The sequence below is a fragment of the Mustela lutreola genome, chromosome 2, assembly GCF_030435805.1.
Source record: "Mustela lutreola isolate mMusLut2 chromosome 2, mMusLut2.pri, whole genome shotgun sequence".
Lineage (NCBI taxonomy): Eukaryota > Metazoa > Chordata > Mammalia > Carnivora > Mustelidae > Mustela > Mustela lutreola.
The window spans coordinates 81,958,890-81,976,149 of NC_081291.1; the positions used below are offsets into that span (position 1 = coordinate 81,958,890).

Genomic DNA, 17,260 nt, shown 5'->3' on the forward strand with positions numbered 1-17,260 from the left:
CCCAGATCCCCAAAGTCAGTTCTGACTTTGAAGGTAAAAAGCATGGATTTTTTTCTACCATTCAGTAATAAAAACAAAGACAGCAAAATGTATTCAAAGTGGTAGTGAGGTGCAGGACATTTTGCTGCCCTTTCATGATCCCATTCTTTTTAACATTGTCCAACAAACACACCAAAAAAAAAAAAAAAAAAAAAAAAAGGTAAAAATTATTGCAAACAAGCAAGATAAATATTACAAATTGCAGAAATAGTTAAGGGTCAGCAGAGGTAGAAAAAAACACATTGAATTATTACAGCAAAAAATACTTGAGAAAAATCTACAGAGGAAATTAAGTTAATGAAAGAAGAAAATGAAGCAAAAATAAACATGATCCTTAGGGCTACTTTACCCACTGCCAGATAAGGAGAATAGTAACGAGTTCAAGGATGGTGGATACTTGGGGATGATGTTGTGAAGCTAGAGATTTAGAAAGTGTTTGTTTGTACTTTTCCAGAGGCAGGGAATGGGATCTGTTGGATTTGAGCTCTGATGGCTTTATGGCCAAATTCCCTCTGCCTTTGAGGGCTTCAGGACAAACTTTTTTTTTTTTTTTTTTTTTTTTTTTTTTTTTTTTTTTTTTTTTTTTTTTTTTTTTTTTTTAATTTTTTATTTTTTATAAACATATATTTTTTATATACATATATTTTTATCCCCAGGTCTGTGAATCACCAGGTTTACACACTTCACAGCACTCACCAAATCACATACCCTCCCCAATGTCCATAATCCCACCCCCTTCTCCCCAACCCCCTCCCCCCGGCATCCCTCAGTTTGTTTTGTGAGATTAAGAGTCACTTATGGTTTGTCTCCCTCCCAATCCCATCTTGTTTCATTTATTCTTCTACCCACTTAAGCCTCCATGTTGCATCACCACTTCCTCATATCAGGGAGATCATATGATAGTTGTCTTTCTCTGCTTGACTTATTTCGCTAAGCATGATACGCTCTAGTTCCATCCATGTTGTTGCAAATGGCAAGATTTCATTTCTTTTGATGGCTGCATAGTATTCCATTGTGTATATATACCACATCTTCTTGATCCATTCATCTGTTGATGGACATCTAGGTTCTTTCCATAGTTTGGCTATTGTGGACATTGCTGCTATAAACATTCGGGTGCATGTGTCCCTTTGGATCACTACATTTGTATCTTTAGGGTAAATACCCAATAGTGCAATTGCTGGGTCATAGGGCAGTTCTATTTTCAACATTTTGAGGAACCTCCATGCTGTTTTCCAGAGTGGCTGCACCAGCTTGCATTCCCACCAACAGTGTAGGAGGGTTCCCCTTTCTCCGCATCCTCGCCAGCATCTGTCATTTCCTGACTTGTTGATTTTAGCCATTCTGTCTGGTGTGAGGTGATATCTCATTGTGGTTTTGATTTGTATTTCCCTGATGCCGAGTGATATGGAGCACTTTTTCATGTGTCTGTTGGCCATCTGGATGTCTTCTTTGCAGAAATGTCTGTTCATGTCTTCTGCCCATTTCTTGATTGGATTATTTGTTCTTTGGGTGTTGAGTTTGCTAAGTTCTTTATAGATTCTGGACACTAGTCCTTTATCTGATATGTCGTTTGCAAATATCTTCTCCCATTCTGTCAGTTGTCTTTTGATTTTGTTAACTGTTTCCTTTGCTGTGCAAAAGCTTTTGATCTTGATGAAATCCCAGTAGTTCATTTTTTCCCTTGCTTCCCTTGCCTTTTGCGTTGTTCCTAGGAAGATGTTGCTGCGGCAGAGGTCGAAGAGGTTGCTGCCCGTGTTCTCCTCAAGGATTTTGATGGACTCCTTTCGTACATTGAGGTCCTTCATCCATTTTGAGTCTATTTTTGTGTGTGGTGTAAGGAAATGGTCCAATTTCATTTTTCTGCATGTGGCTGTCCAATTTTCCCAGCACCATTTATTGAAAAGGCTGTCTTTTTTCCATTGGACATTCTTTCCTGCTTTGTCGAAGATTAGTTGACCATAGAGTTGAGGGTCTATTTCTGGGCTCTCTATTCTGTTCCATTGATCTATGTGTCTGTTTTTGTGCCAGTACCATGCTGTCTTGATGATGACAGCTTTGTAATAGAGCTTGAAGTCCGGAATTGTGATGCCACCAACGTTGGCTTTCTTTTTCAATATCCCTTTGGCTATTCGAGGTCTTTTCTGGTTCCATATAAATTTTAGCATTATTTGTTCCATTTCTTTGAAAAAGATGGATGGTACTTTGATAGGAATTGCATTAAATGTGTAGATTGCTTTAGGTAGCATAGACATTTTCACAATATTTATTCTTCCAATCCAGGAGCATGGAACATTTTTCCATTTCTTTGTGTCTTCCTCAATTTCTTTCATGAGTACTTTATAGTTTTCTGAGTATAGATTCTGTGTCTCTTTGGTTAGGTTTATTCCTAGGTATCTTATGGTTTTGGATGCAATTGTAAATGGGATTGACTCCTTAATATCTCTTTCTTCTGTCTTGCTGTTGGTGTAGAGAAATGCAACTGATTTCTGTGCATTGATTTTATATCCTGACACTTTACTGAATTCCTGTATAAGTTCTAGCAGTTTTGGAGTGGAGTCTTTTGGGTTTTCCACATAGAGTATCATATCATCTGCGAAGAGTGATAATTTGACTTCTTCTTTGCCGATTTGGATGCCTTTAATTTCCTTTTGTTGTCTGATTGCTGAGGCTAGGACCTCTAGTACGATGTTGAATAGCAGTGGTGATAATGGACATCCCTGCCGTGTTCCTGACCTTAGCGGAAAAGCTTTCAGTTTTTCTCCATTGAGAATGATATTTGCGGTGGGTTTTTCATAGATGGCTTTGATGATATTGAGGTATGTGCCCTCTATCCCTACACTTTGAAGAGTTTTGATCAGGAAGGGATGTTGTACTTTGTCAAATGCTTTTTCAGCATCTATTGAGAGTATCATATGGTTCTTGTTCTTACTTTTATTGATGTGTTGTATCACATTGACTGATTTGCGGATGTTGAACCAACCTTGCAGCCCTGGAATAAATCCCACTTGGTCGTGGTGAATAATCTTTTTAATGTACTGTTGAATCCGATTGGCTAGTATTTTGTTGAGTATTTTCGCATCTGTGTTCATCAAGGATATCGGTCTATAGCTCTCTTTTTTGGTGGGATCCTTGTCTGGTTTTGGGGTCAAGGTGATGCTGGCCTCATAAAATGAGTTTGGAAGTTTTCCTTCCATTTCTATTTTTTGGAACAGTTTCAGGAGAATAGGAATTAGTTCTTCTTTAAATGTTTGGTAGAATTCCCCCGGGAAGCCGTCTGGCCCTGGGCTTTTGTTTGTTTGGAGATTTTTAATGACTGTTTCAATCTCCTTACTGGTTATGGGTCTGTTCAGGCTTTCTATTTCTTCATGGTTCAGTTGTGGTAGTTTATATGTTTCTAGGAATGCATCCATTTCTTCCAGATTGTCAAATTTATTGCCGTAGAGTTGCTCATAGTATGTTCTTATAATAGTTTGTATTTCCTTGGTGTTAGTTGTGATCTCTCCTCTTTCATTCATGATTTTATTTATTTGGGTCCTTTCTCTTTTCTTTTTGATAAGTCGGGCCAGGGGTTTATCAATTTTATTAATTCTTTCAAAGAACCAGCTCCTAGTTTCGTTGATTTGTTCTATTGTTTTTTTGGTTTCTATTTCATTGATTTCTGCTCTGATCTTTATGATTTCTCTTCTCCTGCTGGGCTTAGCGTTTCTTTCTTGTTCTTTCTCCAGCTCCTTTAGGTGTAGGGTTAGGTTGTGTACCTGAGACCTTTCTTGTTTCTTGAGAAAGGCTTGTACCGCTATATATTTTCCTCTCAGGACTGCCTTTGTTGTGTCCCACAGATTTTGAACCGTTGTATTTTCATTATCATTTGTTTCCATGATTTTTTTCAATTCTTCTTTAATTTCCCGGTTGACCCATTCATTCTTTAGAAGGATACTGTTTAGTCTCCATGTATTTGGGTTCTTTCCAAACTTCCTTTTGTGGTTGAGTTCTAGCTTTAGAGCATTGTGGTCTGAAAATATGCAGGGAATGATCCCAATCTTTTGATACCGGTTGAGTCCTGATTTAGGACCGAGGATGTGATCTATTCTGGAGAATGTTCCATGTGCACTAGAGAAGAATGTGTATTCTGTTGCTTTGGGATGAAATATTCTGAATATATCTGTGATGTCCATCTGGTCCAGTGTGTCATTTAAGGCCTTTATTTCCTTGCTGATCTTTTGCTTGGATGACCTGTCCATTTCAGTGAGGGGAATATTAAAGTCCCCTACTATTATTGTATTGTTGTTTATGTGTTTCTTTGATTTTGTTATTAATTGGTTTATATAGTTGGCTGCTCCCACGTTGGGGGCATAGATATTTAAAATTGTTAAATCTTCTTGTTGGACAGACCCTTTGAGTATGATATAGTGTCCTTCCTCATCTCTTATTACAGTCTTTGGCTTAAAATCTAATTGATCTGATATAAGGATTGCCACTCCTGCTTTCTTCTGATGTCCATTGGCATGGTAAATTCTTTTCCACCCCCTCACTTTAAATCTGGAGGTGTCTTCGGGCTTAAAATGTGTTTCTTGGAGGCAACATATAGATGGGTTTTGTTTTTTTATCCATTCTGATACCCTGTGTCTTTTGACAGGGGCATTTAGCCCATTCACATTCAGGGTAACTATTGAGAGATATGAATTTAGTGCCATTGTATTGCCTGTAAGGTGACTGTTACTGTATATGGTCTCTGTTCCTTTCTGATCTACCACTTGTAGGCTCTCTCTTTGCTTAGAGGACCCCTTTCAATATTTCCTGTAGAGCTGGTTTGGTATTTGCAAATTCTTTCAGTTGTTGTTTGTCCTGGAAGCTTTTAATCTCTCCTTCTATTTTCAATGATAGCCTAGCTGGATATAGTATTCTTGGCTGCATGTTTTTCTCGTTTAGTGCTCTGAAAATATCATGCCAGCTCTTTCTGGCCTGCCAGGTCTCTGTGGATAAGTCAGCTGCCAATCTAATATTTTTACCATTGTATGTTACAGACTTCTTTTCCCGGGCTGCTTTCAGGATTTTCTCTTTGTCATTGAGACTTGTAAATTTTACTATTATGTGACGGGGTGTGGGCCTATTCTTATTTATTTTGAGGGGCATTCTCTGAACCTCCTGAATTTTGATGCTCGTTCCCTTTGCCATATTGGGGAAATTCTCCCCAATAATTCTCTCCAGTATACCTTCTGCTCCCCTCTCACTTTCTTCTTCTTCTGGAATCCCAATTATTCTAATGTTGTTTCGTCTTATGGTGTCACTTATTTCTCGAATTCTCCCCTCGTGGTCCAGTAGCTGTTTGTCCCTCTTTTGATCAGCTTCTTTATTCTCTGTCATTTGGTCTTCTATATCACTAATTCTTTCTTCTGCCTCATTTATCCTAGCAGTGAGAGCCTCCATTTTTGATTGCACCTCATTAATAGCTTTTTTGATTTCAACTTGGTTAGATTTTAGTTCTTTTATTTCTCCAGAAAGGGCTTTTATATCTCTCGAGAGGGTTTCTCTAATATCTTCCATGCCTTTTTCGAGCCCGGCTAGAACCTTGAGAATTGTCATTCTGAACTCTAGATCTGACATATTACCGATGTCTGTATTGATTAGGTCCCTAGCCTTCGGTACTGCCTCTTGTTCTTTTTTTTGTGGTGAATTTTTACGTCTTGTCATTTTGTCCAGATAAGAGTAAATGAAGGGGCAAATAAAATACTAAAAGGGTGGCAACAACCCCAGGAATATATGCTTTAGCCAAATTAGAAGAGATCCAAAATCGTGAGTGGGGAGAAAGGGGATAAAAAGAGGTTCAAAAAGGAAGAAAGAAAAAAGAAAAAAAAAAAAAAAAAAAGAAAAGAAAAGAAAAGAATTTTTTTTTTTAAAAAAGAAAACACCTAAGAAAAATGTAAAAAAATATATATATATATTAGATAAACTATTAAAAAATCGTTAAAAAAGAAAAAGGTAACAGTTAAAAAAAATAAAAAATAAAAAATAAATAAAAAAAAATAAAATAAAAAATAAAATTTTACCTGAAGGCGAGAAAAAAAAAAAAAAAATGAAGAAGAAAAAATTAAATTAACTGCAAGACTAAAAAAAATCACAGGAAAAAAGCCATGAGTTCCGTGCTTGGCTTTCTCCTCCTCTGGAATTCTGCTGCTCTCCTTGGTATTGAAACCGCACTCCTTGGTAGGTGAACTTGGTCTCGGCTGGATTTCTTGTTGATCTTCTGGGGGAGGGGCCTGGTGTAGTGATTCTCAAGTGTCTTTGCCCCAGGCGGAATTACACCGCCCTTACCCGGGGCCGGGGTGAGTAATCCGCTCGGGTTTGCTTTCAGGAGCTTTTGTTCCCTGAGCGCTTTCCGTAGAGTTCCAGAGGACGGGAATACAAATGGCGGCCTCCTGGTCTCCGGCCCGGAGGAGCCGAGAGCCCAGGGCCGCACTCCCCAGTGCACCCTCAGAGAACAGCGCCCAGTTACTCCCGTCTGCCTGACCTCCGGCCGCGCTCCGAGCTCACCGAGCCTGCGACCGGTTCAAGGTAACACGGAGCTGCGAGCTTACTGTCGGCTCTGTCTCTGTAGCCGGCTTTCCCGTTCCAATACCCGCAAGCTCTGCGACACTCAGACACCCCCGATCCTTCTGTGACCCTGCGGGACCTGAGGCCACGCTGACCCCGCGTGGGCTTCGCCCCGGTTTAGCCTCTGGAGCGATGTCCCTCCGCGGAACAGACTTTTAAAAGTCCTGATTTTGTGCGCGGTTGCTCCGCCGCTTGCCGGGAGCCGGCCCCTCCCCCCGGGGTCTATCTTCCCGTCGCTTTGGATTCACTTCTCCGCCGGTCCTACCTTTCAGAAAGTGGTTGTTTTTCTGTTTCCAGAATTGCTGTTCTTCTTCTCTTCGATCTGCCGATGGATTTTCAGGTGTTTGCAATCTTTAGATAAGCTATCTAGCTGATCTCCGGCTAGCTGAAGCAGTCTCAGCTTGCTACTTCTCCGCCATCTTGACCTGTCTCCAAACTTTTGGCACTATTGTATGTTCAGTGCTATGGCTGGTGTACTCAGCATATTTAAAAACAGGAAGATAGAATTTGGGTAGCCAGACATTACTGTTGGTCTTTTTGGTTTGCTTTTGTTTGCATTATTTTTTTAGTGAGAAAAACAGATAAATGGTATTGTGAGGCCCATAATGTTAAAAGACAGAAAATTGCTGACTAGACTAGACCAGAAAAGCTGTATCAAGAGTTACTTTTAAACATGTATCAAAATAATAAGCTGTATCAGATCAACTAGTCTAGGTTTTTTTTTTTTTTAAATTTTATTTATTTATCAGAGAGAGAGAGGGGGAGAGAGCGAGCACAGGCAGACAGAATGGCAGGCAGAGGCAGAGGGAGAAGCAGGCTCCCCTCTGAGCTAGGAGCCCAATGTGGGACTCCATCCCAGGACGCTGGGATCATGACCTGAGCCGAAGGCAGCTGCTTAACCAACTGAGCCACCCAGGCGTCCCACTAGTCTAGGTTTTATAAGAATTTTTAAACAGTGGTGAAAAAGGGAGGAAAAAATATAAAATTAAAGCCAGAGAAAGACTGATCTTGTAAAAATCTGGGAGCTATTGGGGGAAAAATAGGTTAAAAAAAAATCAGGCAGTTTTGCACCAGTACATTCTATCATCCTGGTGGTACTGATGGTTATGACCCTGTAAAATGTGTTGAATATCATGCTTCATTTATCTATAACTGGCCTTGATAAAGTAAGAATATTGTATAGTTTAATGTTTTTTAAGTGGTAAGAAAAGGAGGCACACTTATGATATAATGTGGCATAAATGCTAGGGATGCTAAGTATCTTGCTGTGTTCAGGGCAGTCCCTACAATGAAGACCTCAAATGTCAATAATGCCAAGGTTAAGAAACTCTCATTTAAAACAAAGAATAAAAGAGTGGCACATATATTTTTCTTTGTGTTTTTTAACCATCCATGTTGAAGAACAGTGTTTTCATTTTTAATTTCCAATTTTTTGTGGCTCTGTAACTTTGTAAAGTACAATAAAAATTTCATGGCAAATTGTTATAAAATTGCTGAGTAGTCTCAATTTCTGCACTTCTCATGAATGACTAACAAGGAGTTTACAGGTGGGCATCAGTCTGTGGACCTTTTGAATAATACTGTTTTAGACCTTTATCTCTGAGTATTTTGTAATAAACTTGTACAGTTTTTGAAATTAAAGAAAAGTTTAAAAAAGATTTATATATATATATGACAGTTTGGCAATAGAGAGTTGCTTGATAGAAAACAAATGTGAAATATGTTGAAATTTCTACAAATTAGGACAAAAATGCTAAATGGTTGCTAGCAGTTGCTAGCATTTGTCCATCATCACCATTCCATACCCCAGACAGATGGCCTCAGCACTCCTTCCTATGGACCCCTGACAAGACCTCAGAATCCTTCTTAGAATAGTGGTAATGGAAGCCACTACTATTGCAAGGGAGTTTGTATCAGATATGAAATTTGCTCATCGGGATTCCTGGGTGGCTCATTCAGCTAAGTGTCTGCCTTTGGCTCAGGTCATGATCCCCCAGGGTCTTGTGATCAAGTCCAGCATCGGACTCCTTGCTCAGCAGGGAGTCTGGTTCTCCCTCTGTCTGCCATTCCCCCTGCTTGTCCTTGAGAGCATGCTGTCTCTCTCTTTCCCTCTCTCTCTGACAGAGAAATAAAATTTTAAAAAATTTCACCATCCTAAATTATGTTCTGAAGTTCCATTGTGTAATAAAAGTATAATAAATGGTGTCATTATTTTTTTTTTATTTTATTTATTTATTTATTTGAGAGAACATGAGCGGGGAGGGAAGGCACAGGGAAAGGGAGAAGCAGACTCCCCACTGAGCAGGGAACCCAATTCAGGACTCGATCCCAGGACCTCAGGATCATGACCTGAGCCAAGGCAGATGCTTAACTGACTGTCCCACCCAGGTACCCCAATACTGTGGTTATCTTAACCTTGTATTTTTTTCTGTTGTTTTATTTTTAATACAGCCTTTCTGATTTATCAAGGTTATTAAAAATATCAAAGTTTTTCATATGCTGGTCTCATCCCATGTGATACCAAAATCTTAATCATGGTAAAATTAATTTTTGGCTCTGACAAAAATGTATCTTGAGCTGAAGCAGAACTTAGTATAAAAACAATCATTGGGGGCGCCTGGGTGGCTCAGTGGGTTAAGCCGCTGGATTTGTATTTGTCAGGGGTAAAGTGAGGAACTGTGATCCTTTTTTGTAAAGCTTCTTAGTTTCTTTTATTCATTCATTTCATAAGTATTTATTAACTGCCATTTATATGCATCAGGCACCATTCTTGATTGATCAATCAGAACAAAATAGGCAAAACTTGCACCCATGTCTGGAGCTTATCTAGATTTTTTTTTCTTAGCAACCTAAAAACTCATAAAGGTATGTGGCTTTAACAGCATAGAATTAACATGTCGCATGGATTTCCCTTATGGAAGCATTAATATCATTAGCTCTGAAATTAAACAGTAAGGTGGTAGTAACTGTATATTGAGGTAAGAATCACAAAATCTGGCTATTTTTCTGGACTGTGCTTCCTTTTTCTTTAAGGCTGGGAACCTTACTACCTCGTAGCCAGTATAGCCAGTATAAAATGTAAAAAGGAGTGCAAAAACACTTTGGAACGTGTAAATTGTTGTATATAATCATACTTTTTTTTATTTAAATCAGAAACCCTAATGATGAAAAATATAGATCTATCCGGATTGGAAACACAGCTTTTTCTACTAGACTCTTACCTGTTAGAGGAGCCGTTGAATGTTTATTTGAAATGGGCTTTGAAGAGGTAAGTTAAAGGGTTTCTTTTCCCTGGTTCACATATAAAGAATTTATTATAATGTTGATGGATAAATATCTAAATAAGATATATTTTTAAATTAATACATTATTTTGAAAATGTGTGGAACTAATTACTTCTTCACCTATTAGATATTTAAAAGTTACAGTAAATAATTATGAAATCACAGTAAAGTATAACAACTCTCCCCAGGAAAAATTCTTTCAAGTGTTAATTTTTTAGAACAGGAAGGTCAGACGTACAACCCAAAGACCAAATTGTGGGTCACTTTAGACTTTTGGCAAAAATCTGATTTGTAAGTATACATAAATACTAGTATGGTCTAACCACCTGTCTCCAGTAAGAATTGAAAAGAGTAAATGCAGAAAAGCTGAGTTAAGTTGACACATGTAAGGGATTTCTTCTGTGACAGAAGAGAAGAATGTCAGTACTTTTTTTGTTGTTTTTTAGTCAAAATAAAAGTTCAGTGTTTTCATCTTCTCAAGTCTTATGGCATAGCTTAATTTTATGACACAATGAAAGTTATCAATATTGTCAGTTTTCTTTATGTATATATGCTTAACCATTTCTAGTTTATGGACTATTGAAAGACTTTGAGCCAGGTTGTGGATGCACAGCAATCCATAGCAGTCAGAAATGTCAAGGCTATAGAAATTGTTAAAAAGAGATATGCTGAGTTGCCATAAGAAGTATTTTCCTTCCTGCCTCTCTGCTTTTCTCCCTAGATTCTGTTTCAGGCCCTGAAGGGTATAGTAGTGAACTAGAGAAAATGATCCCATCTCACATGAAGCCTGATTCTAATAGGTTAGACAACAGTAGACGTGAAAGCAAAGATGAGTGCAAAAAAGAAAATAAGGCATGCTAATAAACTAAAAAGCAGCTGTAGAGGTGAGCAGCTATGTAAGAATGAGTGGTCAGGGATGGCCTCTCAGGAGATAATATTTGAGCTGGGAACTAAATGAAAAGAAGCCCTCAGGTAAGAGTACTTCAAACAGACGCATTCAGATGTGCAACAGACTTCTAGTAGGATTAGCTTTGGCACAGAGAGTAGCTACACAGGCCAGCAGAATCCAGGGTATGGGGATATAGACTTGGTCTTCATTATAAGTGAGATGGGAAACCATAGGAAGGTTTTAGGCAGGGAAGAATGTTTAAAAGATTACATTAGCGGCTGTATAGAGAATGTTCTGGATGTTCTGGGATGGGGGCAAGGGATCAAGCAGGGAGACCAGTTAGAAAGCTTTTATCAGCCTAAAGGAGAAACAAAAATGGTTTGTATAAGTTCCCTGAGGGCAGAGCCTTTTGTCTTTTTGTCCCCTGTGTTGCTAGCTCCTAGAACACATTGAGGCACTCAGAAAACATTTGTTGAATTAAAGACTAATAGCAGTGGAGATGGGGGAAAAGTAGAGGCATTTAGAATTTTTTTTGAAGAAGAGCTTGCAGGACTTGCTGATGAGTGTGGGGTACAAGGGAAAGGAAGGAATCAGGGATACTACTAGGTTTGGGTTTGAGCATCTAAATGGATGCACGTACCATTAATTCAGATTGAGACATCTTGGAGTGTGTAGCAGATGTCAGGAGAAATCACTACTTCTCTTTTGGATAATTATAACCTATATACTGTTAAACATTCAAGTAGAGATAAAAAGTAGGCAGTTGAATATATGAGTCCATAACTCAAAACGAAAGGTCAACCTAGAGATAGAAGTTATGTTGTCATCTGCTTATTAGTTACAGACCTCTGAACATAAAGAACTTTGAAGTATAGTAGGCAAAATTGAGAACATTGCTGATTTCGTTAAAGGAAATACAGATTTTTGAGTTAAATGACAGAAAAATTTAGTAAATGACAACTGGAAATTATACTGATTTCTCAGTTTTGAAATGTCACATATTCTGTGGAATCATGTTTGTTGTTTCATTCAACAAATATTTGAGTGCGGCGTGTGATGACCACCATCCCAGTTTGCCTAGGGCTGTCCTGGGTTTAGGACTCAAAATCCCGCATTCTAGAAAACCCATCTCAGCCAGACCCAAAGGTTGGTCACACCATTGCCAGGTAACAAGCCACACTGAGAGCTGGAGTAGTATTTGACACAAGTGGAGCAAGTTTCAGAAAAGATTAACATGTTTTGATCAGGCTAATTTATACTTCAAGGTTCTGATTGTCATTAGACTTCACACCGCAGGACCCATCTGCAGTAAATGTTTTATCAGTGTGGCTAAGTTGCAGAAGGAACCAATGGAACTGCAACTGAACTCTACCATTAGAAAGAAACTTAGTAAGCTGAAAATGAAGTAGGAATCTCAGACCTGTCCCAAAATGTTCGTTGTATATTAAAATCTTGGGCACTTTTGGGCCTACTTGCCTCTGAGGCTACATTCTTTGTGAAGATTTTGAGGAGGTTGAGAAAGACTGGGATCCACATGAATATGTGACTCAGCCAGCTTGCTGAGTGAAGTGATTCTCGCCAGGTCCCATGGCGGGGGGCGGGAGTTAGTTGTCTTGGTGACAGGAAGATATTACCAGCACTTAGTGGGCAGATCCAGGTTGGCTTAGCATCTGATAGTGAAAATTGTCTTCGCAAAAATATGTTGAGAAATACAGATTTTGTTCAATACTGGAATTCTCATTAATTTTTTAAACTGTTATTAGATCTAGTGCATTAAGCCTGTAATTTTGTCCTTTTGCATTAAGCCTCTAATTTTGTCTTTTTGTGAAAAGACAGTGTAGTTGATGAAACTTTTTGGTACATAGCCTTTAGCTATAATCATACATTCTTTTAAAACTGGTTCTGTAAAGCTAGAAGGGAAGGGAGCAAGGCACAAGTAGCATCTCTGTCTTATCAGGGCCTTCTCTGAGGTATGGACTGAACATAGATCCCGGTACCTGTTATGCTGGATTTCTACCTCAGCCCGTGGTGTCTTCTGCCTCTCTCAGTGTTGCGGCACTAACAGTATGAGATGGGAAACCTCCATATTTGGTTTCAGCCAAGATACCTGATTTCTGAAGAGAAACCTCATCAGAGATGTGGGGTGGTTCCTTTCTAATGTTGGGAAATCATTATGATCCAATTTTTGCTAATCATGTATGCCATCACTGCTGTAGAAATACTTTTTGCTCAATACTTCCAATTATTAGTACAAGCTTATGGCTTTTGGGCCCTGTTCAGTCTAAGATGTAGTCAATTCTAATGTAATGATCAAGGTTTACTCCAACAATTAGTCTGTAGCATCAGGCAGATAATTTTACTTTTCTGAGCTTTCATAATTTCATATAAAGAATAGGGGTAAACCTAATACCTACATTTCAGGATGGTTGTGAGAATTACTTGAGATAACATACATAAAAGTTTATCATAGCACCTAGAACACATGAATACAATAAATGATAGTTTTGTTTTTATAAATTTTATGGGAAATGAATATATGGAGCTTAATGGTGTCTTTTGAAAGCCTTTTAAAAGGGATTCATATGAAATTAATTTTCATGTCATTAATGAGAAATGTAATGGTCAGTTGATTCTGAAAGGTTTGCCATCACCAGGGAAATAGATCATTCTCTGTTGTGGAGCTTAATTTAAGTGCTTAAAATCTACAAGTCTGTCTACTGCACATTAACAATATTTTATCCCATATCCATTTGGTAGAATTTCTATTTTAACACTGTTGTTTCTCACAGCTTTGAAACTTGATTGAAGATTTTTCATTTAACTTTTTTTTGTTTTGTAATTTGTTTCACATTGTGAGCTTTGTTGTAATCTTTATTGTGTCTTAAAGCACTCTGATTATATTATGGGTATTCATTAAATGAATCACTACTTGAGTGGGATTTTCATTGCTTGATTGTTTTGTTTGGACCACCTTTGTATTACTGTTAACAGTCCATAGTTTTGGCTTGACCACCAGGCTGTACTTCTTGTTTTCTAGGAAAAATTAGTGGACACCCTTCCCCCATCCAGACTTCTAATCACGTAGCTGTTCTTCAAAGTCTCGGGTTTGGAGAGTCAAACTTCTTGACCCCAGATCATTTTGTATGGCTACATCTCTAGTAGTTACTATTATTTCATAGGGAATTTCACAGAGAATAGTAGTATCATATACTACTATTGCAGAGAAGATAAGAATGTGCATTTTTATAATTCTTATGAGACTTTGTAACTTATTATTCCTAAAAGAAAGTATTTTTCTAATGGCCTTTAAACCAATCAGATAAGCTAAGCATTATATTGCAAAGGAGGAGACCAATTTTCTTAACTTCCTGGTTCATATATAGATACTTTTTACCTTTGACTATTTAAAAAAAAAAAAAACCATAATGGTAGGAAATGAGAATGATTGTTAAAATTATGAGGTATTCTATAGTATTGATTTCATTTTATATATATATATATATATTACATATATATATATAATATATATATTTCATTATATATATATATATATATATATATATATGAATGACTATCAGTATAAAGCAAAGGTTAAAATTTTTCCCAATTTTATAAATTCCAGGGAGAAACACATCTTATCTTTCCCAAAAAAGCTTCAGTGGAACAGCTGCAAAAAATTCGTGACCTAATTGCCATAGAGAGAAGTAGCAGATTGGATGGATCAAATAAGAGTTACAAAGTTGAATTATCTCAGCAACCTGCATCCAGGACCCAGCTTCCTGTAACACAGCCTTCAAATCCTAGTGGGTTAACCCAGCATGCAGGGAACAGTGAAGGACAGTCATCAAATCCACCAACTGCTTCAACGGTAATGTTAGAATTAAACCTTTCTTAACTGTTCAAAGTATTGAAACAGCAAAAGCTTTGAAATATGTTGTGATTTATTCCTGAATTTTTGCTCTTGTTATTGTTGGTTCTTAGAATTGTAATTCATCCAAATTTCCTTCAGTCTTTAAAAAATTGTCAAATTTGTAACAAAGTAGGGAAAATGGTTATCTTTTTTTATACTTTTAAATCTTAACTTTTGGTTCATTGCTTCTTGGGCGTTTCATCATTTTATCATTCATAAATGTACCCATTGCCTTGGTACGTAAATCAGTAACATTCATTAGCATATGTTTTTAACCTAAAACCAGAGTAACAGACTTGCTGGACAATGGCAATCAAACCTCTACTGCACTGGTACTTCTGATCTAAATTTTACCTGCTGCCATTCATTATGAACATTATTAATTCCAATAGCCTAACCATTATTAACCCCTCAGTTTGGTAAAAGAAATCAGCCTCTTTAAGGTAAATAATAATGCATTAATTTATTGAGGGGGTGCCACCAGATTAATGAAGTTCAGTTAGTGGCATATGCAGTACATGTTTCTGAAGAACTGCAATCCAACTTTCTTCTCTTAACAGGCATCCTTGATACACTGAACTGATCTTATTTAATAGGAAACTGTCCTATTTACAAAAATTCCTTTTGATAGCGGTGCTTAAGTTTTCCTCCGAATTTTCACTCAGAAAGATTTCGCATTTTGTTTTTTTTTTTCCTATAGTAATTTTATCACTAACCAGCTTCAACTCGTATCCTCTTATTTTAATTTTCATAAAACATTTTGTCAGTGTCGTCCTCCATAAAGCAGACCTTATATTAGAGAGTCAGTTATTAAATCTATCCTTAATTTTCTCCAGTTGAGTAATTCCAGAGTCCTTAACCTCACTTCCCTGGGGGTCATTTCTTTGTTTATGCTGAGAAGACACTAAGCTTGTCTTTAAAAAATAAAGAATAAAGGTGGTAAAGGCTATCAGGGGAAGAGACAGTGTTAACTGTCCTTTGGCTTTCAGACTTTTTTTTAAATGGAGAATTAATTCCTCTAAAACATATTTCTTTGTGTTTCAATTTACTTAGATTAACTTTTAAGTCTTGAAAATATTTTCTCCTCTAATTAGCTTCACAGCTAGTGTTTACAAATGTCTTCTAGAAACTATTACTGGATATGTCTGATCAACTAGAAATGATACTAAGTGGCTGTGGGTATTCCATGAGATAGCATATGTGAAAACATCATAAACTATAAAGGACTTTGTAAATTATAAAGGTTTGCTCTTGGTAATAATAATTCTTTTTGTATCTGAGCTGCTTCATTCACAGAGTAACAGAAAAATGTAACTACTTAACTCCAGTGTGACATAATAGTGACCCTAGTCTGTCCATTCCTTAGAAGAGTGGTTTTTGGTTACACAACTTAACAGTAATAAAATGTTGAGTATATAACCCAGCATCTATTTCCTTATACATTATATACTTCTAATATGTTATGCACTTATACAACAATTTTTTAAAAAAGTGAAATAAAAAGTAAATCTAAAATGTGCCCCAGTGGATTCTTTTTGTGCCCGTCTTGTGAGCATGTGTGTTCCATATTGGAATACCTGAGGTTGTCCTCAGTTTTACAATTAAGGTTGATAACAGAAGCACATTTAACTTCATTTTGAGCACTGTTTCTTTTGTTTTCTAACTATAGTGTTAGAATATATCTTTTTTAAGATTTCCTTTTAAGATTTAATTTCATTGTTACAATTTAAAATGCACAGTACTAATCAGCTTTTCAGAAAAGCGTGTAATACACAAAAACATTTTATTTTACAAAATAGCTATTTCCTGGACTAAGTAGTATTTTGTTAGTGTTCTGAGGGAGGAGGTAAATTCACATTTTCTGACTCTTATGTAACCTCTTTTTTTTCTTCATTCCTTTTTTTTTTTTTTTTTTTAAGATTTTACTTATTTTGTTGGGGGAGTATGAGAAGGAGGAGGGACAGAGGGAGAAGCAGACTCTGCTGAGCAGGGAGCCCGATGCAGGGATGGATCTCAGGCCCCTGGGATCATGACCTGAGCTGAAGGCAGCCACCTGACTGAGACACCCAGGCACCCCTCTTTTTTTCTTAACCTTGTAATTCATATATAATTTGAGGCCTTTAAAACTCTATAATCACTAGAAAGCCTCTGTATTCTAAACTAAAAACAAAATGTCATTTTATTGACAAAACAAATGTAGAGTTTAGAGGAAAATAAACTTTACCAAAAACATATGCTTTTAGTAGGCAGTCTATTACCAATTCTTATTTCTCTAGTCCTTGGGACACAATATCTTTTTCTGAGTTCCTTCAGAGAAATTAGAATTAATCTTATTTTTTATCACCAAGTCTTGTTTATCCATGGATCACTGGAATGCATAGTTTAGAAAAGTATTTTGTTTTTTAAGCATTCATCACCACTATTTATTATGTTACAGAATTTGACAGCTATGTTCCCCTGCCTTGCCTATTTTGAGTGGGTATACTTAATTGATAATTAAAATAGACCAAAGGCAAGCAGCAAGAGAAAGATTTAAAAAGCACTGAA

General features: G+C 37.2%; 1 protein-coding gene across 4 annotated transcripts in view; it reads left to right on the plus strand.

Moving 5' to 3' along the window:
* Positions 1–17,260, plus strand: part of NGLY1 (N-glycanase 1) — a 63,516-nt gene that overhangs the window by 7,837 nt on the left and 38,419 nt on the right. For all 4 annotated transcript variants that reach the window (XM_059162459.1, XM_059162456.1, XM_059162458.1 and 1 more), the window contains 2 exons: positions 9,784–9,898; positions 14,426–14,671. In XM_059162459.1, coding sequence (XP_059018442.1) covers positions 9,784–9,898; positions 14,426–14,671 — 361 coding nt within the window. The remainder of the gene's footprint in view (positions 1–9,783; positions 9,899–14,425; positions 14,672–17,260) is intronic.